Source organism: Diceros bicornis, chromosome 37, assembly GCF_020826845.1.
Source record: "Diceros bicornis minor isolate mBicDic1 chromosome 37, mDicBic1.mat.cur, whole genome shotgun sequence".
NCBI classification, from domain to species: Eukaryota; Metazoa; Chordata; class Mammalia; order Perissodactyla; family Rhinocerotidae; genus Diceros; species Diceros bicornis.
The window spans coordinates 6,828,291-6,851,859 of NC_080776.1; the positions used below are offsets into that span (position 1 = coordinate 6,828,291).

Here is a 23,569-nt window from a genome sequence, read left to right on the forward strand (position 1 = left end):
AAGCGGGTGGTGAGCATGTCAGGTACTGTGATTGATAGCCGGCACTTCTAGAACATCTCCCTAGCTTGTCTTCTGAATTACACCTCACCTTCTCCCTTCCAAGCTAGCGACACTCCAAACCATTGAGAGATCCTTAGCAGATGCTGTTTCATGCCTCCAGCCTTTGTACATCCCATTTCCTCTGCAAAGAAGAATGCTCTTCCCACTTTTGATTGCTGGGAAAACTCCTACGCTTCCTTCAGGAGTTGGTTCTAGAGTCATCGCACCCGTGATGCGATCCGTGATCCCCCTTTTTAGAAGAAACAGACTTTCAGAGAAGTTAAGTGACTTTCCGGATTCATACACATACTCAAGGAAATCTAACTCCAGAGCTCTAACACAGAACGCTACAGGTGTGATTCTCAATGACAGAAAACGGAAGCGACTCTTTCGGAGAACTGACTCGTATTAACATAGTTTTAGAGACTTGCGCAGCTTCAAGACCGCAAGCTCCAACCCAGGGCGGAACGCGGAGGCTCTGGGCATGCTCAGAGCGTCGGCGCACAGTCTCCCCGCCCCCTCCAGGCTCCGCGAGAGGCGGCTCTTCCTACCACCGTCCCGCTGCTAGTCCGCCGGAACTGAGCTGCGGCGCTCCTGGTCCCCGCGCGGAACAGGCGCCCGTGGGACCGGCAACATGGCGCGGCCCGGGAATAAGGTAGAAAGATCCGTGGGCTTGGGCCTGGCCGGTGCCGGGGACCCGGAAAGGGTGGTTCCGGAGCAGGAATCATGGAATCACGCGGTGCCAAGGAGTGGAGAGAGGGGAGTGATCATGGGGGTGGGCCGGAGCAGGAGGGCCGGGACTGAGGGATGCACTGGGAGAAAAGCTGGGGATTTGGGGTCCAAAGACCTGAATTTGAGCCTCGCCGCTTCCACTTCTCCGCCTCCTCGGCCCTGCTGTCCTCTCACTTCCTCTCCCCCCCGCCTTCATTCTCCCCGCCTCCCCCCCCTTCATTCTCCCCGCCTCCCCCTCCCCTCCCCTCTCCATCCCAGGCCGCCCCCAACACCACCTCCTCCATTACTTCTGAGCCTGGGTTATTAAAATCAGTATGGGAATGGAAGTTAGCCATGATTAGCACCTACCCACAGACTTATACAACTTCAAAGAGGGACTGGGAGTCACCTTGGAAGGTAAAGAGTCATATTATTGCCTCAATAATAAAATATTTCTTTTTATGAAAAGCTCACTCTGTGTGAGGCACTGATCTAAACGCTTTATGTTTATCTCATTTAATCTTCACAGCAACGCCAGTGGACAGGTGATAAAATTGAGGCATAAAGAGAGTGAAGTGCTTAGTCCAAAGGCACTCAGCCGGTTAGTGGTGGAACCCAGATTTAAACCCAGGCTAACTGCCTTCAGAGCCCTGGAGAATGTCTGTGCTGCTAGGAATCTATGACCCTCAGTGTCCCAGGTTAATAACAGATATGATGGTAGATTTTTTAAATGATTTTTTGTGTATAGGCAGAGAGTGGTAGTTGTCTCTGAAGGGTCACTAGAGGGAAGTGTGTTCCCGGAGGTTGTTCATTCATCCAGCTGTGTGTCCATCCATCCATCCAGTTGTTCATTCATCCATCCGTCCTTCCATCCATCTCTCCATTCAAAGGCTAGGCCCTTTACTAGGCATCTGGTATCCATCCATCCAGTTGTTCATTCATCCATCCGTCCGTCCATCCATCTCTCCATTCAAAGGCTAGGCCCTTTACTAGGCATCTGGTATACAGATAAACTAAACAAGATAGGTGTTTGAGCGACTCCTCTGTAGTCCCCTCAACTTCCCCTTGGGAAATGTTGATTAAAACGCTTATGAACATATGATGCCACTCACCTGCCTTGTTCCTCTTCTCTCAGCTGCTGAGAACTTTGCCCCTCTAGTGGAGCAGCTGTTTATGGCAGGTGGGCTTGCAGCAGAATTCTGACAGCCTGTATTGCTTCAGTGTATAAATGAAGAGTTGCTGTGCTGCCCAGGTTCTCTTTCCTGGTTTTCTTGCTGCTGCCGGAGAGGACCTTCAAGTATTACATATATCATTCTTCTGCTTCCAGACAAGGAGTTCCATTGTGAAAACTTTTTTTTTTTTTTTTTTGTGAGGAAGATCAGTCCTGAGCTAAGATCCAGTGCTGATCCTCCTCTTTTATTCCTCCTCTGAGGAATATTGGCCCTGGGCTGACATCGGTGCCCATCTTCCTCTACTTTATATGGGACACCACTGCAGCATGGCTTCACAAGGGGTGCGTCGGTGCACGCCTGGATCTGAACCTGCGAACCCCGGACTGCGGAAGCGGGGTGTGCGCACTTAACCCCTCCGCCACCTGGCCGGCCCTACCATTGTGAAAACTTTTGATGCCATTTTTTGGATACCTGATTGCTCGTGAAAGACCTTTAGTCCTCTGACTTAGAGTTTTCTGGTTCAAAAGTGGCCTTGTGGGGGGCCAGCCCGGTGGCATAGTGGTTAAGCTCATGCTCTCTGCTTCGCCAGCCCAGGGTTTGCAGGTTCAAACCCGGCAGACGGATGCACCGCTTATCAAGCCATGCTGTGGCGGCATCCTACATACAAAATAGAGGAAGATGGGCACAGATGTTAGCTCAGAGCCAATCTTCCTCACCAAAAAAAAACCCCCAGAAAGTAGCTTTTATGAACGTGTATTAAATAAATGCAGCAACATATTTTGAACTCGTAAGTTTTTCTAGAGTCTTATGCTCAGGACATTGAAACTATGGGATGTAATTTATTGCTTTCAAAGGAATTTTATAATTTATTACCACCTTTTCTCCAAACATGCTATCTTTATTCCAGAAATCTCTTAATTTTAGTGCATTACATTCAGTTCTTTGTAAACTAGGGAAAAACTTAGTCTTTGGGGGAAACTATAATGTTCCCCTAAATCTTCTCATCTGGCTGAAATACCCAGTTTTTTCTGACTGTTCCTCACATCACGTGTTCTCCAGATCCTTCTCCAGCCTGCTTATTTCATGTTCGGTTGTCATTAGTCTTTCTCATCAGATGTGATGCTCAGGACTGTGCAGAGTTTGTCACGTGGGGTCTGATCAGTACAAGCACGGGTGAGACTCTCAGTCAAAGAATGTTCACTCTGGCAAACACCTTAGATCTCGTCTAGCCCAACAGCTGCTTCCTGCCCCCATGAATAACAGTGAGGTGAAGTGACATGCCCACGGACTTAGAGCTAATTGGTAATAAGCCAGACCTGGGACTGGATCCCAGGTCTCCAGATTGCTAATCTGGTTTTGTTTTCACCATAAGACTTTTCTTTTCCTTCCTTAAATTCACTGAATCGTTGATAGAAGCTGAAATATTATGGAGGATGGAATGAGACGGGGTGGGGAATGTAGTGCTATGGCCGTGTCACACTGGTGACTCATTTTATAATCCACCCTGAAATTCAAGTCTCCTCCAACTCCTGTTCAGTTAAATTTTGGATGCCAGATGTAGAACTTTACATATATCCCTTTTACTTTGAGTTTATCGTTTGCCTGTTTCCTTAGTCCCCTATGTACACGTTTGCTATCTAATGACTTGGTATCTTTATTTATGTGGTCCCCTCTGCCTGTAACTCCCCTTGTTCACATGATTCACTCCTACTCATTCTTTAAGACTCATCCAAAGATCATATCCAGGAAGGTTTTTCTGCTTCCCTACCCTTCTCTGTCTCCTCCACCAGTCTTGGGTAGCTGTCCCTGTTCTGTGCTCTCTTAGTGCCTGCTGCATACCTCTGTCATGGAACATTGTGCTGGTATTATTGGTTTATATGTCTGTGTCCCCTCCTGGAATAGATTTAGTGTCTTAGTCTTCCTTTCAGATCCCCAGTTTACAAACTGATTCAGATTGTTGGGGTGTATCATTTCAGTATATATGGATTGTAGCAGTCACCTATTGCAACAAAAATACTTTATTACAGACTACACCCCAAATCAGTGGCTGACAACAATAGCATCTGTTCTCATGCTGTGGGTCTGCAGATCAACTGCAGTTTGATGTATTTTGGGCTCAGCCGGGCTGGACTTAGCTTTAGCCTGCAGGTTGTTTCAGATCTGCTCACCGTGGCTTTATTCTGGGGCTCATGCCAAAGGAGCAGCAGCTACCTGCAGCATGCTCCTGTCCTGGCAGATACTTTCCAGTTTTTGGAAAGTATCAGGACTATTTAAAGTTTCTCCATAGTGAACACTTCCCCTCCCTTTATCACACATCCCTGAAATAGCAATACAAGTTCTAGAAGTGAAATAAGCAAAGGACATGTTTCTTTTCTATTTTTCCGTATGAGCATTACTAACATTTTCTTAAATACTGTTTGGGACTTTGTTTCTAGGCAGCTGTTGTGCTGTGTATAGATGTTGGCTTTACCATGAGTAACTCCCTTCCTGGTGAAGAATCTCCATTTGAACTAGCAAAGAAGGTGGTGACCATGTTTGTGCAGCGACAGGTAAGTTTCGGATTGGCCTTGGGCTTGTAACTCATGGTTGAACTGCCTGATGCCTCCGCTTAGTAATGCAAGAGACCAGCCTCCTTGCAGTGTCCAGCCTCAGTGCTTTTGGGAATTTGAGGAGTCTTACATATACTCACGTGCAAGTCCAGCTCTCTCTAGAGCCTGGTATTTTTTCCTTCCCTCATTTTGGCTCCTCCGTGGATATTATGGTTTTTATCAGAAACAAGAGGCAATGTAATATGATATTTAAATAAAGTGCAGTCTCTAGAACCAGAAGGCCAGGGTTTGAGTCCTTGCTCTGCCATGTTATTTACTAACCTCATGATCTTGAGCAAGTCCTTCAGTTTCTTTGTGCCTGTTCCACTTACCTTTTGCTGGTAACAGACTATCCCAAAACTTAGTGTCTTAAATGTCATTTTTAAAGAAATCATCTCTCATCGTTCTGTGGGATGACGGGGTGGCTCAGCTGGGTGATTCTCTCATGAGGCCTCTTCTGCAGGTGCCTCAGATGGTGACTGGGGCTGAGTCATCTGAAGGATTCTCGGGGCCGTATGTCTCAGACGGCTCCCTGCCGTGGCTGTTAGTTGATGCCTTCTGGTAGCTGTGAGCTCACCTGGAGTGTCCATCACTGTGGCCTCTCCGTGTCGCTTGGGATTCTCAGTGTGGCAGCTGGTTCTAAGAAGGAATGTCCCAAAAGTAGATATTCTAAGAGACCTGCCTATGTGGCTTTTTATGACCTCGCTTTAAAAATCCCAGAAAGTCAATTCTGCTGCTTTCTATTAGTCAAGCAAGTCGCCAAGGCCAGCTCACATCCAAGAGGGGCGGGATTAGATTGCCCTCTTGATTTCTGCCCCCTTTACCTGGTCTGACTGCTACTTTTGCTGCATCTGTGAAGTTCTGCTTGATTCACTGGGCACTACTGCCTCCCACCTGTCATCCTGGATTTTAACAAATTGCAATGATCCTGGCGTCCTTAATGTGTCATAGAAGAAGAGAATGCCTCTGACCCCACTCTTGGTTATTATAATTTGTGTTGATTGTATTCAAGTAGCGCTGCTGTGCCCCAATGTAGTATATATATATATATATTTTTTTTTAGAAGAGAAATAGTGCTTTCAGTTTTTATTTTTGGCTCTGCCCCTTCCATGGGAATCTGAGTGAGTCTGGAAGGCTGGGAGACAAAACTTGGTGCCAGTCTCATGCTGCAGTCAGAGTGTTCTCCCCTCTCCTGACAGGTTTTGATGTTGAGCAAGATTACTTGGCCTTAAGATGGATTCTTGTCCAGGAGGCAGATAGGATTCTAGCTGGCCTGTCCCAGGTGGTGTGCTGGACATGTTTGAACCCAGCAGCTGGGAGCTTTTTTCCATGTACAACTGGGAATTGTAGCTGGAGTTGTTAACAGACTGGGGAATTCTACAGACCAGACGAAAATGAGGTGTGACAGAATTCCTCCACACAGTGTTCTTCCCACTGATGTAAAAGATTTACATTAGTCAGTAGGTGGGAACGGACTGCCTTTTCCTTTTGTGTAAGATACTATTTTTTGTTTTTATATTTTATTATGAAATGTTTCATAAAAGCGACAGATACAGAGAACAGTATAATGGAAAGCTATTTTCCCATTGTCTAGCTCTATACAATCCTCCAGTTTTACCATATTCATTTGATTTTTTTTCTTTTTTTGTTATCTTTTTCTTTTTTTCTTACAAAATAAAATATTACAGATAAACTGGAAACCCCTTGTGTATCCCTTCCCAGTCCTCTTTTTTCCCCTTTTTCCCCTCCTTTCTTCAGAATTTTCAGTTATTACCATGCATGTTTTATACTTTTGGACATAAGTATATTCATAAATAATATTTAGTATTGTATGAAGCTCTCAAAAGTATATGTAATATTATTATATGGTACATATATTTCTGTAACTTATTTTTTCTCAATCTTATGTTTTTGAGATTTATTCATATTTATAAATATTGCACAAATTTATTCATTCTTTACTGAGTTGTAATAGTCCATTGTATACCTATTCTGTAATGTGTTTTTGCATTCTTCTGTTGATGGGTAGTTAGTTTGTTTCCAGTTTTGCCCTGTTGTAAACTGTGCTGAAGTGAACTTTGTTGTCTGTTGTCTCCTTGTGTATGTGTGCAGGAATTTCTCTATGGTGTATATACCTATAAGTAAAATTGTTGGGATATAGGATATGAACCAGCAATTTTTTTTTTTAGTCTCTGGAAAATTTAAACCTTGGATAGTCATTCCAGAAAGACAGACTAAAATCTTTTCGAATTATCCATAATTAGTTTTCATTGCGAATTAGAATCTGATTTGTCTGGAAGTCATCAAGAGCAGTAACCACCCTCCCATTCCCCGACCCTAAATTATGCTGAAATGAAAAGTGGGACCTATAGTCAATGAAAAAGTCTGCTTAGACCCTAGTAATTGTCATTGTCCCATGGGCCATCTAGCCCGATGCTGTGTTGTTGATAGTGGCCCCGGGGGCCTGTCATAGGGAGGCGTGATTGTCTTGCTCCCTGAAGGTTAGGTATCTAATGGCTTCCAGGTGGTACTGTGGTTTTCAGCCTTCTAACCTTCTGCTTCAGGTGTTCGCTGAGAGGAAGGATGAGGTTGCGTTAGTCCTTTTTGGTACAGATGGCACTGAGAATGCCCTTGCTGGTGGTGATCAGTATCAGCACATCACCGTGCACAGACACCTGATGCTACCAGACTTTGACTTGCTGGAGGACATTGAAAGCAAAATCCGACCAGGTTCTCAACAAGCTGACTGTATCCTTTTTCAGCCAGAGAAGACTCTTAAAAAATTTCCTTTAATCTGGAGAATCATACCAGTTTGGTGAGGCTCTCTAAAAGTCTCAGCTCTGAGTATATGGACATTTTTGGCTCTGAGCTCATGGAGAAGATGTGTTTTAGGATTTAATGTGAAATTAATCAGATTTATCAGGTTGGGTTGGCTGCCTGGACTCCAGGCCCACCAGTCACTTGCCTCTTCTCTGCAGTAGTGATACTGAGAGGTTGGGAGGCATCAGAAGGGGAAGATACTGGGGGTATATGTGTGTATTGGCTATGTGCAGAGGATTTAGTGGTGGTGATCAGAATATTTGGACATAGAAGAGTCTAGCATTAGCATTTTCCTTGCTTTGCTGGACAGAGGATATTTTTGTGCCCCAAATCAGACTGATATCCAAACTAGGAGATTTCTAGTTTCTTCCACAGGTGCTCTGATTTTAAGGGGTTACTCATTTTTCTAAACAGTTGGTACTGCCATCCCTGATCACCGGGAGGTGCTGCTGTGCTGGGAGTGACTTACAAATGCTACATTATGGCTCACTTGGCATATAAGAGTGGACTGTAATCGCAAAAATGGGTTCTAGATACTGTAAAGTGACGTCATCATTTTTGGTTAAATGAATGGAATATGTTAGATTACCTTTTGGTTTATTTTATTTTTCCTAGTTATATGTTTCAGGATGTGTTCTTTGATATATAGCATATGTGCATATATATGTTAGTGACATAAACTTTGGAAGAAGGGCCCTTGGGCAAGTACTTTTAAATCATCACGTAGTCAGCTCAGTATCCATGTTTCTGGCATTGTGGACTTCACTGGGAAAAAGTTGTGTGTTCTTGGGATAGAGGGACTGTTTGGTGATATCTTCTGCCCTTAACTAGCTGAGTCCTGGATGCTCTCATCGTGTGCATGGATGTGATTCAACAAGAAACTGTGTAAGTATCTCAGCTGAAGAGAGTTGGAAATGAGCCTTTCTGCAAAAATTGTATGGGCTGATGTATTCAGTGCACTGAGTGATTCATTGTTATTCAAGCAGCATGTTTGCGTTGCTAAAAAAACATTTGACAGGGCCTGGCCTGGTGGTGTAGTGTTTAAGTTCGCGCCCTCTGCTTCGGCGGCCCCGCGGTTCGCCGGTTGGGATCCTGGTCATAGACCTAATCACCACTCATCAAGCCATGCTGAGGTGGTGTCCCACATAGAAGAGCTACAACTCTACAACTATGATATACAACTATATACTGGGCCTTTGGGGAGGAAAAAAAATACTAAGTGGTATGGTCCATATGTTATTGAAATTAGATGCATAGTAACTCTGGCCAGCTTCCTAATTTATTACTTATTTAATTACTGTGCCTTTATAATGTGTGTCTTTGAATACACACATGTGCAAATCCCTTGACTGTTAGCAAAAACACTTACACTCAAATCTCAGGCCTCAATTTGTATTATTTCTCAATCTCTGTACATCCTCTGCAAAATCCTGCCACCAGCCCTGTGAATGGCATCAGACCAGGGTGTTTGGAAAGTGAACTCTTGCAAGGCTGAAGTTGTAGTGCACTGGGAGGATTCCTTGTTTACATTCTGCCTGTATAGGGGCTGGAGAGGAGTCCTTTTTAATCATAGTGACCACATCTTTAACTGAAGTTACAGTTAGGAAATCATGGATGTGATATTTCCATAATGCTCAGAAATTTTGTCCAAGAGGTTCAAAGTATGAATTATAACCGGATGATTGTGTGTTTAGTAGGAACTTAGCTGGGCATCAACAATACATGGACTTCTAGAATGTAATCACATTTGTTAACTATACCTAGGCTCATTCCTTAGCCTCTTTCTGCTCACTAACCAAGTACATTTGAATTTGTAGGAGATAATTCAGGAGAATAATTTCTTAACGTGATAACTCTCTCTTTTAGAGGAAAGAAGTTTGAAAAGAGACATATTGAAGTGTTCACTGACCTCAGCAGCCCCTTCAGCAAAGATCAGCTGGATATTATAATTCATAACTTGAAGAAATCCGGTATCTCCCTGCAGTTCTTGTAAGACCATAGGAATAATGTTTATAGACAAATCCTGTGCTCTCATAACACAGTGAGTGGGGCCCCTTGATAGATAGAGCACGTGGTTCCCAGGAGTCTTCTCTGCCTGCTAAGTTGGAATCTGTCAGATGACTGCCCTCAGCCAACCCTCACTGGTGACTCTCTGTGTTCCAGGAGCTCTTCTGAGTTTTGCTGATAAGGGGATGAAAGTCACAGTGAAACACAGGAATTTAGCTCAGCAGCAGATCGTTTGTCTGTTCACTCTTCTTGGACTCAAAGAATTGAGGAATAAGAGGAGTCTTGAGGACATTCAGTTCATCCCCTGCCTCCATAGAGGACTTTACCCAATTACCAGATTGACGGTGTCTTTTCTTAAACAGCTCTCAAGGATTGTCTTATAGACAGTAGGTGTTTTTAGGGTAGAGAGGAATGTCACCTTGGGAATCACTTTAAACACACATAATGCTTATTTTTAACTCTTTTTCAGATCTAAAGGATATACACACATATGTAAAATGTAATTTGCTTATGTTTATTTAGAGATGAGATACACACATTTAGGGGGAAAATGTATGTCATAATTTGTTGGGGGCAAAGTCCCTCCTCCCTCAATCACTTGAATTTCCCCTCTAGGCATTTACTTTCTTTATCTTATATTCTCAACAGAAAGTTCTTTTCACTACACTAATCCTTCCTGCTGTGTCTGAAACCTATTTTTTCTGTGCCATTTTTGGTGAAAGCAGAGTGATGGTATAGGATGTTGAATTATTAGTCTTCTGGGGACACTCATTTTTCCGATTGATAGCTATGCTAAGAAACCTCCAGCTCAGAGTGGTAAGCCTTTGGTGTCTTTAAAATGTCTGCCAGGGGGAATTCAGAACCTTTCTTGCATGTTATGTACCTCTTAAGACTGCTGAGGGGCATCTACTTTCTGTAGAATTGTAGAAAAGTAGTTCAGAATAACCCATCAAACTGGTACTTGTTAAGAGGGTACTTCAGAGAAATTAAGTGCTTTTAAAGTGACACTTCTCTTCTGATTGAGTTGAGGTTTTCTCACACTTCAAAAGCCCAGCTCGTCTTCTGTTCCCTGTTCTTAATCTCAGGACGCCTTTCCGTGGTTGAAGCATACTGCACCTCTGTCAATGTCATTGGAAAGAGCTACTTTTTTTTTGTTATGGGCAATGCTGTAAAGCGTGCTGAAGAGGAAACGTACCCTTTTCTTCTGCTTGCTTGTTATTTGACCGGTTGTATTTTTTTCTTGGGTAATATGCTTTCTTCCTGTGTATAAACCTCCAGCATACAAAGTAGAGTTTTTGGGTTTTGTTGTTTGGTGTATCCCATTATGACTGGTGGTTCTAGTTGGACTAAAAAAATACCAGCGGGCCCAAGAAGCACTGTGTTCTGAGCAGGCTTGGATCTAATTTTTAGTTTCTTCTTCTGACTACTGAGAAAGTTTATTTCTGGTCTAGTGCAGGGTAGAAAGAACTGTTACTGTAACTTCTTTTTCCCGAATAACTTCCTGACTCTTCATTTTCTTGTAATTCTTACCTTCTTCCTGGTCGATGTTATGGAAACAGCAATAACCTGATGCAAACCCTATGTGCCATACTCTGTTTTCTGGAAGCTCTTTATCTGATAGGTAATGCAGGACATGCAAATCTGTCATGCTAAGAGTATGTATAAAAAATGTAAACAGGAAGCCCTATTTTAACTACAGCGAATAAAACGATAGAGAAATTGGTTTAAAAATAACCATCTATGTAGGGGTGACGAACAGATAATGTTGAGTGAACTGAAAAGATTACTGAATTCACGGGGCAAAGTAAGGTTGTTTAGGTTTCCAGGGGCAAAGTAAGGTGATATGCTACAGTGGAAAGAACTTGCCCTTTCAGTCAGATGTCTGAGGCTCCATCACTTAGAAGCTGTGTGACTTTGGCCAAATTATTCTGTCTCGGTAGCTCGAGTTTCTTTTTAGAAAATAGAGGTAGAAATTTCCATCCACCTAATATATAAGGATTAAATGCAATTGTTAACGTGAAAGCGTGTATAAAGTGCCGTGTAGTATTATCATAGAATGTGTTTGGTTGGTTTATTTTTCAGTTTGTGTATTGATTATTGAATATTCCCATGACTGGTAATCCCAATCTAGTTTTAGTCGCATTTCAGTCAAACAATTGGAGAAAACACAAGAACAAAATTGGTTTTTACTGATTTCTATGAATTAACTGATTTCTGATTAGGAATTCTATATCTACAATAATAGTAACGTTATTTGAGTTTTAAGTGTTTTATACACATTCTCTTATGTAATCTTTATAATAACCTTGAGGGATCATTAATGGGCATTTATTTGTTTATTTTTGTCTGCCTAGAATGTCACCCAGCCTTTTTCCAGGAAGCATTCCTTCCTAAACTTTAACCTCAAGGCCTGAGTGAGGGCTGACATCTTCCAGATCTGGCCCCCAGCCTCTCGCTGATTCCTGGTTTGTTTGCATTTGAGAGCGGATGGTTAAGCACTCAGTCCCTCTTGGGTAGGAGAGTTGGGCAGAGGTGAGGTGGAGGACGCAGGTCAGAGGGAAGCCAGCACAGAGGCAGATGAAGATGAGATGTGGAGATGGAGCGTGAGGGTCAGATGGTCCTTGTGGTGTCTGAGATTCTGGGTCTGGTCATCGTGAGGCCATGTGCAACCCTGCCCTTGCAATTATTTGCTTATATAAGCCAGTAAATCCCCCCCTTTTACCAAATCAGAGAGGCTTCAGTTACTTGAAATGGATAGACTGTTGGCTAAGGTAGATAAGTGCCGTTGATGGAGAAATTTGAAGCTCGGAGAAGTCGAGTGACCTGCCCATTTTCTCACAGCTAGAGAGTGACAGTCACAGGATTGGAACCCGGTTTGTAATTTGGCTTCAGAGCTTGTCTTCTTAACTATTGCTGATCTTTTCTTGATAGTTTGCCTTTCCCAATTGGCAAGGAAGATGGAACTGTGGACAGAGGAGATGGCAACTTGGGCTCAGACCACCATGGACTTTCCTTTCCTCTAAAAGGAATTACTGAGCAGCAGAAAGAAGGTATTCGGATGGTGAAAAAGGTGATGATGTCTTTAGAAGGTGAAGATGGGCTGGATGAAATTTATTCCTTCAGGTAAGAAGTGAAAGCATTGATTACAATTTTCAGTTGTACCCATATAAATTTCTCTTTTGATCAGAGGGCTCCCTAATGTTTTTCTTGTTGTGGGCCACTCTTGAATTAGCAGTTATTCTTTAATAAATATTCTGATTTTTATTAACGAAATGGCACACCAGCCCCTAATCCCTTTTTTTTAAGTTTGTGTGGTTGGCACAAGATTTCTTGTTTGTTTCCAGGAGTGTGTCAGTGAAGTTTGGAAATATATAGGTATCACAAAAGATTTAATAAATCAAAATATAAAAGATGAGTTAGTAGATTTCTTTATGCCAGGCTTGGGGCACATTTCTTGAGTCCTGCCTTTTCATACACCTACTAAAAACATTCTTAATTATAAAAAGTGGTGTCAGATCTGCGCTACTCAGTATCCTCTTATCCTTTGACTTAGCTTTTAGGAGGCACTATACTGTGGTATAGTGATTTTTTAAAAAACTTTTGGTCACAAAATAGTTTGGTCAAGCAAAAAACAACAACAATTAAAAAAAAATGTAAAGAATTTATAACCTACTTATTTTATGTGGGTCTTGTAAAGGCAAAATGATTTAAGAAATGGGAAATCTCTGAAGTACCATATAACAATAAAGCAGACTGCTTTTTTCAGCCATCCAGTTAGAGACCATAGGAGAGACTGTCCCTTTATTTGTGTTATTCTTGGTTGGAATTGGACATACACTTATTTAGAGCAAAGAACCCGAGAGAGGGCAGTAGCATCTAGAACAGTATGTGTTTGAGCGGCCTGATTTGGTAAAAGTGGAAGTAGAAGACCACAAAGTATCACTTGTGTAGTTTCAAATGTTCAGGGATAATACCACTTGCTATTCGCGAATTCATTCCAGTTTATCAATAAATACACAAAATACAGATATTTTAAGCAGAATTCTTAACTGAAGTAAAGGTTCAACAATTAGGGTTTTTTTTGAGTAGTAAACAGTGTATATCTACTCTTATTTTTTTTCTAAACCACAATTTTTAAATATTTCTGGTGAGCTATAATTGACAAGCAATGCATCCTGATTTTCTAAGTACACACACCCTTGAAAAATTATAGGTAAATGGCAATTACAGAAATTGAGTTGTAATTTCCCAAGGGATTGGCAAAGGAATCGGTGAGGAATCCTGTAAAGTGATGTTTCTTGTCATAATCTGTGTTCTAATCGTAATATGTGCAAATATGTGTTCCTAAGTTATTTCTCTTTCAAATTTGGACACGACTTGCTCTAATGTGGGGATATGTGGCTTAAGTTAACATATTCAGCATGATGTCAGAAAGAAAAATTATAGGCCAATACAAATTACTGTTAAAAAAGTCTGTTTTCCTATAGCACAGCAAGCAAGGAAATTACTACGTATTGTCCCAGCAATTTGAAGCTACTTTGATTTTAGGTCTGCCGTGAAGGTGTGGACCAGAAGTTTGCCATCCAATATAGTGGCCATTATCCACATGTAGCTACTTAAATTTAAGTTCATTAAAATTAAGTAAAATTAAAAATTTAGTCCCTCAGTCACACTAGCCAAATTTCAAGTGCTCAATAGCCTCTTGGACAGGCACGCTTAGAAATAGAACATTTCTGAGCCAGCTCTGACGGCCTAGTGGTTCAAGTTCGGCATTCTGCTTCGGTGGCCTGGGTTTGGTTCCCAGGCGTGGAACCAAAGGTTGGAAGGTTCACATCTATTGCAGAATTGATCCAGTTGTTCTCAGATGTTACCTATTAGATGCTGGTCTTTAGAACTTCCCTTCGAACAGAATCCAAACCTCATGATGGTTTTAGATGTGACTCATACTTAAAGTAGTAATGTCTTATGAGACAGGTTAGACCTGGTTCAGACCCATTCATTCCCCAACAAATCCAGAGCCAAGGTGTACCATAAGCTTTGGAAGTAGGGTGTCAGGTAGACTATCTACTGTTTGTTGTGAATTATTTCTGAGTCTCTTGAGGCCTCTTTGTCCATAACTCTGGATAATGTCATATAATTCTCTTTACCTCTTTCTAGATGTTTTTCATGTATAGTAAGGGGATCAGTCATAGTCTGGACTGTATGCTTTGAATGTGTTTGGTCATTAATTCCTATGTTCTTTATTTTAGTGAATACCACGAATTCCACCTGTCTCCTATAATCTTCTCTGTTGTGTTTGATTAGGGGCCAGATAAAATAGAATTGATCTTGACTTCTGTTCAAATGAGGTAGTACACTCCGTTGTGTTTGCTACCTCCTCAGTCCCCGCCTCGCCAGTCAGAAACCTAGCGTTATCTGCTTGACCTTAAGACTCAATATGGACTGCTAAGTTCCTTTATCCGCTGGAGAGTCTTCATTGAACTCTCTCCATTATGTGCATATAATGGAGAGAATTGGAATTAACTAAAGCATTGTAGAGTTGTAAGCAGTGATGTTATAGGATGGTGGCCACCCTTTGATATCCTAGAGCAGGGGTTCTTATCCTCAGGTCCATGGTTTTCAGCGAGTTAGTGAACCCTTTATATTGTGTTCAAACTAATTTATGAATATGCTTTTATCATATCTTCAAAATGTCCTTGGTCCTGAAAAAAATGTTAAGAACAACTGGCTGAGGTGAAAGAAAAGATTGTATAGGGGAAGATGGAGATGTTCGTTTTTACCTGTCAGTAAAGTAATTCAGCTCCTTCCTTCTAAGCCAACTCACTTGTATCCTGGCTCTCTCCCAACTTCTGGCTGTCACTTTCCTGCCATCCCCTGCTGTTCCTCTCTTTATGATCAACAACAGCTCACTTCTCATTCTAGAAAACTAAGCGCATCATCCAGCACAAGTTAACATTTTAAAATTGTTGCTTTTATTTTACATTTTTCTTTATTAAGTGAGAGTCTGAGACAACTGCGTGTCTTTAAGAAAATTGAGAGAAATTCCATGGCCTGGCCCTGTCAACTGACCCTCGGATCCAATTTATCTATAAAGATTGTGGCTTATAAATCGGTAAGTGGTAGCTGCACCTTTTTTAAAGAAATGTTACCAGGCAGACGAATGTGCTTATATGAGGAACTGACAATTCATGTGTGGGTTATTCAGTACCATAATTGCTGCTTCTCTAACTGCTCTCCCTGTTCATTTTCATCTCTATTCAGCTTTTATGTAAAAGGCATGCTAGGAAAGGCAGTTTTAAGAGTTGTTTATAATAGAGGTTGATTCCCTCTTCTTTCTCTTTCTCTGCACTGATAATTGATTGTTAATCATGAATCCCAGGCCTTTCTCTTGCTCTCTCTTTTTTTTTTTAAACAAAGAAAATGGAATGCATTAAGTTGTGTCCTTGTAGTGTCATAGCAGAAATATAGATGTACACCAGAGTTAGGAAGTTCAGAGTTTTGAAAACTTAGTCACCTGATTCAGTGATTAATGATCTGGTAGTAACAGCATCTATAAAGTATCAAGAAATGTTGATTTGTTACTATGAAATTGCCTTTTGTGATATATATACATTTGTACATAATAGACACTTTCAAAAATGAGGTGCTTTTGGTAATTTAATGAAATTCCAGTTTGAGTATAAGTTTCTGATCCATGCCTCCACATGTGACCCTCCTTGCCTGTTTTCTTTAAATATACAAAATAAATATATAAAAACATTTAAATATACAAAATATACAAAAACATGTTTTCATATATTCCAGTGTTTTTTGTATATTCAAGGACTTAATTCCAAAACACATTCTACATCCATGAACACCTTGGAGGTACTTATTTATTTTAGGTTCCGTCAAGGCCTGGAATATTGTCCCTAGGAATGAGAATACAGTCTCCTCCCTTCTTCTTTTTTCTAGTTTTCTTTTCAAATTTTATTATTGATTTCTGACTACTTATAGACTGCTCTCCTTTTCTTCCGAATTGGAAAACTGATAACACAATGTATAGTCATCTTTTATTAGACAGTTTGAGGGTTTTGAATAGAAAGTGTTTGAATATATACAAATATTAATTTATTTTATTTTATTTTTTTGTGAGGAAGATCAGCCTGAGCTAACATCTGTTGCCAATCCTCCTCTTTTTGCCGAGGAAGACTGGGCCTGGGCTAACATCCATGCCCTTCTTCCTCCCCTTTATATGGGACGCCTCCACAGGATGGCTTGACAAGCGGTGCGTTGGTGTGTGCCTGGGATCTGAATCCTGGGCCGCCAAAGCAGAGCACGCACACTTAACCGCTACGCCACCGGACCGGCCCCTACAAATATTAATTTTTATCTGTGGCTTACCTGGGGGAAAAAATGAAATGTCGAAAGAGTTATGAAATCAACTGAAGTTTTCACAATAGGCAAGAGCAAACAAAACAGTTTAGCTAGGGGACTTGTTCTGGATTTTTTTCTGTAAAGCAGAGAATGTATTAGATTTGCATCTTTTATCAATTGGAATCCTAGCTTTCCTTGTTTTCCCTTTATTTTTCTTTTGGAAATAAGATGGTACAGGAGAAAGTTAAAAAGTCTTGGACAGTTGTGGATGCAAGAACCCTACAAAAAGAAGATATACAAAAAGAAACGGTTTATTGCTTGAATGACGATGATGAAACTGAAGTTCCAAGAGAAGATACCATTCAGGGTATGCCAATAAGGAGTTTTTACTTTTGCCAAAAAGGGATTTTCTTCAAGGTGACGTGAGGCAGGCTGGGATTTGTGTAGAGACATTTTCCTGAGTTGTAGAGACACAACTGTTGAGTTGTAGAGACACAACTGTTGGAGGGTCATGAGACACTGAGTCCTTAGCTCATCTGCTGGGTCTTAGGCAGGGTGGTCCCCAGGAGTGCTCTTGGGTGCTCCATCTCACAGGGGCATAAATGTCTCAAGTGAGAGGACTTCACACTGGGGTTTGTTTTAACGTTTGAAACTCACTACCTAGGAGAATGCTTATCTTCATGTGGCTGAAGCAAGTGTTTTATTTGCTCTATTTTATTTTTGACTTCCATGGTGATTATTTTTCTGAGTGCCCGTTTTTGGTCTTATATCCTGCCAGATATGCTCTCTTAAGATAATTTACGAGATAAGAAAAAATCATTTGTGTTTGTTATATTGCTGTATGTTCACTAGGAGCTTTAAAGTGGTACTTCACACGTTGTACTCATTTGGTCTGTATAGTGTCTAGATAGCGTCTCACTAGACAGCTTAGAAACTGAGTGTCTGAATGTTCAAGAGCTGGAATTACGAGATACCAAATGATGGTTAAGATAGAAATAAGGATCTTTTTTTTTTTTTTTTGTGAGGAAGATCAGCCCTGAGCTAATATCCATGCTAATCCTCCTCTTTTTGCTGAGGAAGACTGGCCCTGAGCTAACATCTATTGCCAATCCTCCTCCTTTTTTTCCCCTTTTCTCCCCAAAGCCCCAGTAGATAGTTGTATGTCATAGTTGCACATCCTTCTAGTTGCTGTATGTGGGCCACGGCCTCAGCATGGCCGGAGAAGCGGTGCATTGGTGCACGCCCGGGATCCAAACCCGGGCTGCCAGTAGCGGAGCGCGTGCACTTAACCGCTAGGCCACAGGGCCGGCCCCAGAAACAAGGATCTTTATATAAATTTATTGCCAGACTATGTGCTACCAAGTATAGTTTTAATTAGCAAACCTTGAAAAAAGTTCCTTTCACCTGTGGCACTGTATCACAGTGTGTGTGTATATTTGTACGTGTTGTAGGGTGGCGAGGGGAGTGGTTGAAGGTGGTGGTGGTTATGGTTCCTTTCTTTCTCTTGATGGATTATGTGTAGAATGTAAATAATACCCATGATCTCTACTAATTCTTTAATTCAGTTCGGTAGTATAGTATAATTAAGAACATGAATTTTGGAGTCAGACCTGGATTAGAATCATGGCTCTATCACTTGCTAATGATTTGATGCTAGTATAGTGACTCACCCATAGTAGGAAGAAGAGCGTGATGAAAGGCGTAAGAGCAGGAACAGAAAGGCCTTCTCTGTGATCGCAGGTAGTTGGGTTGGTGTGTTGGGGATATACAGATTGTACGTGAGGGTAGCGTCTAATAGACAATCTGTATTTTTCTTTGAATCTTCACAGCAATGTGATGAAGCAGGTGCTCTTGCTGTTTCCATTTTACAGGTGAGGGAATTGAGGCCGGAAGACATTCTTTAATGTGTTCAAAGTCACACAGCTAACAACTAGCAGACTTGAACCCAGGGCTGTCCTACCTCAGAGTCTGTGTTCTTACACACTGTTCTGAATTAGGAAGGGCTTTGAATGATAGGCTGAAGAGTCCGTGCTTCATCTTGAAAGCAACATGAAGCCAATTATAGTTTTGAGGAGCAGAGTGTCACTGGACTGTGATTTAGGAAGATTAGTAAGACAGCTGGGTGTAGGGTGGATCGGAAGGAGAAGGGACTAGAGATGAGTGTGCTGAGTTCTTTTGGTTGAAGAGATGAGTTCTTTTGGTTGCAAGCAAAGAAAGCAGCTCTGGTTATCTTAGGCAAAAAGGAAATTTATTGATGGAGCAATGGAGAGGGAAGAGTTAAAAATTGTTGAGTTCAAAGAGCATAGATGGGCAGCTGTTCTCTCTTCCCTTTCCGCAGGTACCCACATGCATCCTTTGCCTGGCCTCCACTCTCTACCCTCTCATCTCAGACAGAGGGACTAGTACATCCAGGCAGGGAGTATGGCTTTATGTTGTAGTCTATTCTGTACTTTTTGCCATGTACAAAAATTAAAGTTATTGATTTGTCCTTTAAATAGCTGTACCCAAAAGCACAAGACAGTTTTAATTAGAATTTTCAAGTTACTGTTAAATGCTTCAAGTAGGCAGATGTCTTATGACAGAGACAAGTTAGAAAAAACATTTGGTTTAGATACCACTGATAACCATGTGCCATATATTTCCCTGTTAATTTTTTGTTGGAATTTTTTAAAAAGACATAATATGAAAATAGAAATGTTTCTTTTAAATTAAATACATGACATCAACAGATTAACAGGAACAAACACTAGATGACAGAATCTGCCCGCAAACAGACAAGTTTCTTTGTTTCTTGGAGTAAAGGTGCGTGTGCTTTTCCTTTCCATTTACCCAAGATCAGAATCCTTGAATTTTGATGATTCTTCTCCCCGCCAAACATTGTATATTGAAAGGGCATGACCTCCCATAGAGCAGAGGCCCTGGAACAGGGTTGGTGTTTTTTTTAAGAAGCCAAGAGCCTGTATTTTTATGAATAACCTAAGTAATTAAAAAGAAAAAACATAGTCCAGTCTCAGAAATAAAATAAATTTAAATGCAGAAAAATATCCAACTTTATCAATTGCATGTTTCTAAATAGAAGAATTTTGGCTTCTTCCATTAGGCATTTGTTTATCTCCAGCATGCATTTTTGAGAACATTTTGTTCTGAAAATTTCCTATGGGCATTTTTCTCTGTGGGTCTCCAGTTTTCTGAATAAATGTGCTCTTCTTCTTATGTTTACAAATCATGATTGTACTTTAGTCAACCATGGTTTATCTTTGGAGGATAACTAGTACATCGCATTTCCTACATTCTTTTTTCTGGGCTGGATAATCTTAAAATAACTGGATTACAGAATATGCCACTTAAAAGATGTAATTAGATGTTAATCGTCTCTGTATCGTCTATGTTGTTTGTGTATCTGCTGCTGCTTTTTCCCCATTGATCACTAGGGGCAGTAATTTGATTCCAGGGAATAGTGTGTGGAGGCTTGATCCGGAGCGTGCATGTGTGGTTAACGTACGCATCGGGCTAATTTCAGCTTGTATCAGATGAGGCCCCATATGCCTAACGGATGCTCTTCTCTTGTTCTCTAGGGTACCGCTATGGGAGTGATATCATTCCTTTCTCCAAAGTGGATGAGGAACAAATGAAATATAAATCGGAGGGGAAGTGCTTCTCTGTTTTGGGATTTTGTAGATCTTCGCAGGTACAGCACTTATTCTACTAATTGTAAACAAAATAAATGAGCTTTTTCCTTGTTATTATTTGAGGTGGTACGCTTTTGAGTGCCTTTTATTTATAATATATATTTATTTCACTTCTGTTTTTTCTAAAATGTAGTCTAGAGATTAGTGTTGCTGTCTTTGATTTTTGAAGAGAAAAACCAAGGTGTAGAGAAGTCAGCGTGGATCAGAAGAATGGATTGAATTAAAGGTCACTTCTTAGCTTTGTTGTCAGTCATAGCTCATAGTAGCCTTAAAGAAACAGCATCAAGTTCTTTGCTATCATATGGCTTTCTCTAAACTTATGTACAGGCATGCCTTGGAGATATTGCTGGTTCTGTTCCAGACCATTGCAATAAAGCAGTGTCACACAAATTTTTTGGTTTCCCAGTTCATATACAAGTTATATTTACACTATACTGTAGTCTTCTAAGTGTGCAATAGCATTACATCTAAAAAACAATATACATACATTAATTAAAAAATACTTTGGGGCTGGCCCAGTGGCGTAGGGGTTAAGTGCTCTCACTCCACTTTGGTGGCTCGGGGTTTGCAGGTTCAGATCCCTGGTGCAGACCTACGCACTGCTTGTCAAGCCATGCTGTGGTGGCATCCCATATAAAGTAGAGGAAGATGGGCACAGATGTTAGTCCAGGGCCAATCTTCCTCAGCAAAAAGAGGAGGATTGACGTCGGATGTTAGCTCAGGGCTAATCTTCCTCACAAAAAAATAAAAATAAAAAAAAAAATAAAAAATACTTTATTGCTAAAAAATGCTAACCATCTGAGCCTTCAGCAAGTCATAAACTTTTTGCTCGTGGAGGATCTTGTAAAAAATGCAATATCTGAGAAGTGCAATTAAAGCGAAGCACAATAAAACAAGGTACGCCTGTACAGTCATGCATCACTTAACAACAGGGATATGTTCTGAGAAACGCATCGTTGGCGATTTCGTCATTGTGTGAATGTTATAGAGAGTGTTTACACAAGCCCAGATGGCCTACTACACACCTAGGCTGTATGGTACTAATCTTAGGGGAGCACCGTCGTATACACAGTCCATCCTTGACCAAAACGTCATTGTGTGGCTCGTGATTGCATAATGGAGTGTTTTATAGGAAGGAAGGTCTAATTGGGGTTTGAATGACCATAGACCTCTTAGAATATCATTGATTTATGCCAGTCACCCTTCTTCTCCCTGCCCAATGAAGAGGTCTAGGAAGTGAAACTTGTCTGTAAGTCATATGTGTTTTAGACAGCAATGCAGAGATACACAAAATAGACACAATGGGTAGTGCACTAATTCACTGAAGGCCATGAGATACCATATACTATCGAGAAAGGCTTATTAAAGATTCCCAGAGATCTTAGATGAAATGTTCTTGATGTTGGCAACCAAAGAGAATGAATAAGTATAAAGTGTATCTTTTCAGGCTCTATTGAAATGAAGAGATTTTTGTTGGTTCCAGAAGAACTCAAATGAGAATTATAATAAAAATAAATATTACCCAGTATACTGGATTTGAACTTCACGTTGCTCTAGCATATAGTCCCTGTGTCATTCAGTGTCAGAATAACTCATTGAGGTTAGGGAGAGTGTTTTTCATGATATGCACATACTGCTAGATACATTTTTAAGACTCATAAGCCGAAAATTGGGAATATTTACTTAAAGTCGATATGATTTTAATGGTGAAAAGAAATACTTTTTGGAAGTTGAGAGTCTAACAATTCTCTAACAAATTACAATAAATACGCTTTTCTTAAAAATAAAATTATTGACTTTGGGAGGTATATAAACTTAAAACTTATGGTTATTAATGGCAGTGCTTATGAGTCTCTTCAGTGAAATAGAACCTTCATTCAGACCTGTTTGTAGAAACTGGCCTGTTGGGAAGCGGGTCTGCCTAATTCGAGACAGGCAGAGAAGACCTATCTAAAGCACCTGCAAGTGTAAGTCAGGATTCAAAAAATTGAAATCACCTGTGCCAGGGTGGGAGCAGGGCCTGTTAAATAACCAAGAAAGAGTGAGCTGAACAAAAAGTACATTTTTCCATTTTATGAGATTTTTATTAGCTTAAAATTAACTTTTAAGTCATGAATTATTTTCTTAATAAACTTTTTGTTGTTTTTAAGCTCTTAATTATTTTTATCTTTAGTACAATCTGGGATAGGTACAATGAAGATAGTCATAACAGCTGCCATTTATTGAGTGATTATAATATTCTAGTCAATATACTAAGAATTTTATATAAATTCCCATTTAATTCTTATCATAACCCTCTTAGGTAGGGGCTGTGATATGTATTTTATGTTAGGAAATTGAGGTTCAGAGCTGTTAAGTAACTGGACCAAGGTCACCCAGCTAGACGGTGGTAGAGATGGGTTTTGAACCAGTTCTCTCTGATTCCAAAGCCTGTGTATGCCATTAGTCAGTTGTAACCTGCCTGCCAGATGGACAGGCTCATTTTTGAATAGTCTAGTTTTTACATTAATGCTTTTGTGTTATATCTTAACAAATGCATACACAATCATCTTAGGAGCAAGGTGTTTTGCAATACCGACTTAGATGAAGTATAAACATTCCCCCTTTAACGGTCTAGTGATTATCTTTAAATTAATATGATCATATATTTTTCCAAATTCCCTTAAAGTGAGGGAAACTAACATTTCTGTATTGAATTGATGTGAAACTTTTCATTTTATAAAACAGGTTTTTTGTTTTTGTTTTTTTGAATTGTGATTTCCTCTTCTCTTTTAAATTTCCAAGAGTCCTTTCAATTTGTTTTCCTCCAGGTTGTCAGTGTTCTGGGTATCTAATTATAGGATGGATAAGAATTGAACCAAAACTTCCGCCAAATGTCTGGCTGTTCTTTGCCAAGTCATTTAGGTACCTTAGGAAAAGATATCATTAACTGTTCTTTAATCAATCAGGAACTATTACAGATTTTAATAGGAGGGCAAATAAATCTATATGAATTAAAATATAGGATTATTCCCATATTTCTTCAAAAGGTGGTTTTCAAATGGGGAATGGAAATGAAGATGGAGGGTATTTGAATTATATGGGCCTCACCCCCACACCTTTAAAACTCATTCTTCTTGAGCTGCTGTTACTGTGAAAGGGCTCATAATTTCTCGGCCTTAGAGGTGGGAGGGCAGAGAAAACATTT

The 23,569-nt window shown here is 40.6% G+C and overlaps 1 protein-coding gene across 1 annotated transcript in view; it reads left to right on the forward strand.

The window, feature by feature from the left end:
• Positions 1-593: 593 nt before the first annotated feature.
• The window catches only part of XRCC5 (X-ray repair cross complementing 5), a 91,973-nt gene continuing 68,997 nt past the window's right edge, over positions 594-23,569 (forward strand). Inside the window, exons 1-9 of the mRNA XM_058532959.1 lie at positions 594-694; positions 4,358-4,471; positions 7,075-7,258; positions 8,167-8,215; positions 9,197-9,319; positions 12,269-12,460; positions 15,335-15,449; positions 16,922-17,060; positions 20,269-20,381. Coding sequence (XP_058388942.1) covers positions 674-694; positions 4,358-4,471; positions 7,075-7,258; positions 8,167-8,215; positions 9,197-9,319; positions 12,269-12,460; positions 15,335-15,449; positions 16,922-17,060; positions 20,269-20,381 — 1,050 coding nt within the window. The 5' untranslated portion in view covers positions 594-673. The remainder of the gene's footprint in view (positions 695-4,357; positions 4,472-7,074; positions 7,259-8,166; positions 8,216-9,196; positions 9,320-12,268; positions 12,461-15,334; positions 15,450-16,921; positions 17,061-20,268; positions 20,382-23,569) is intronic.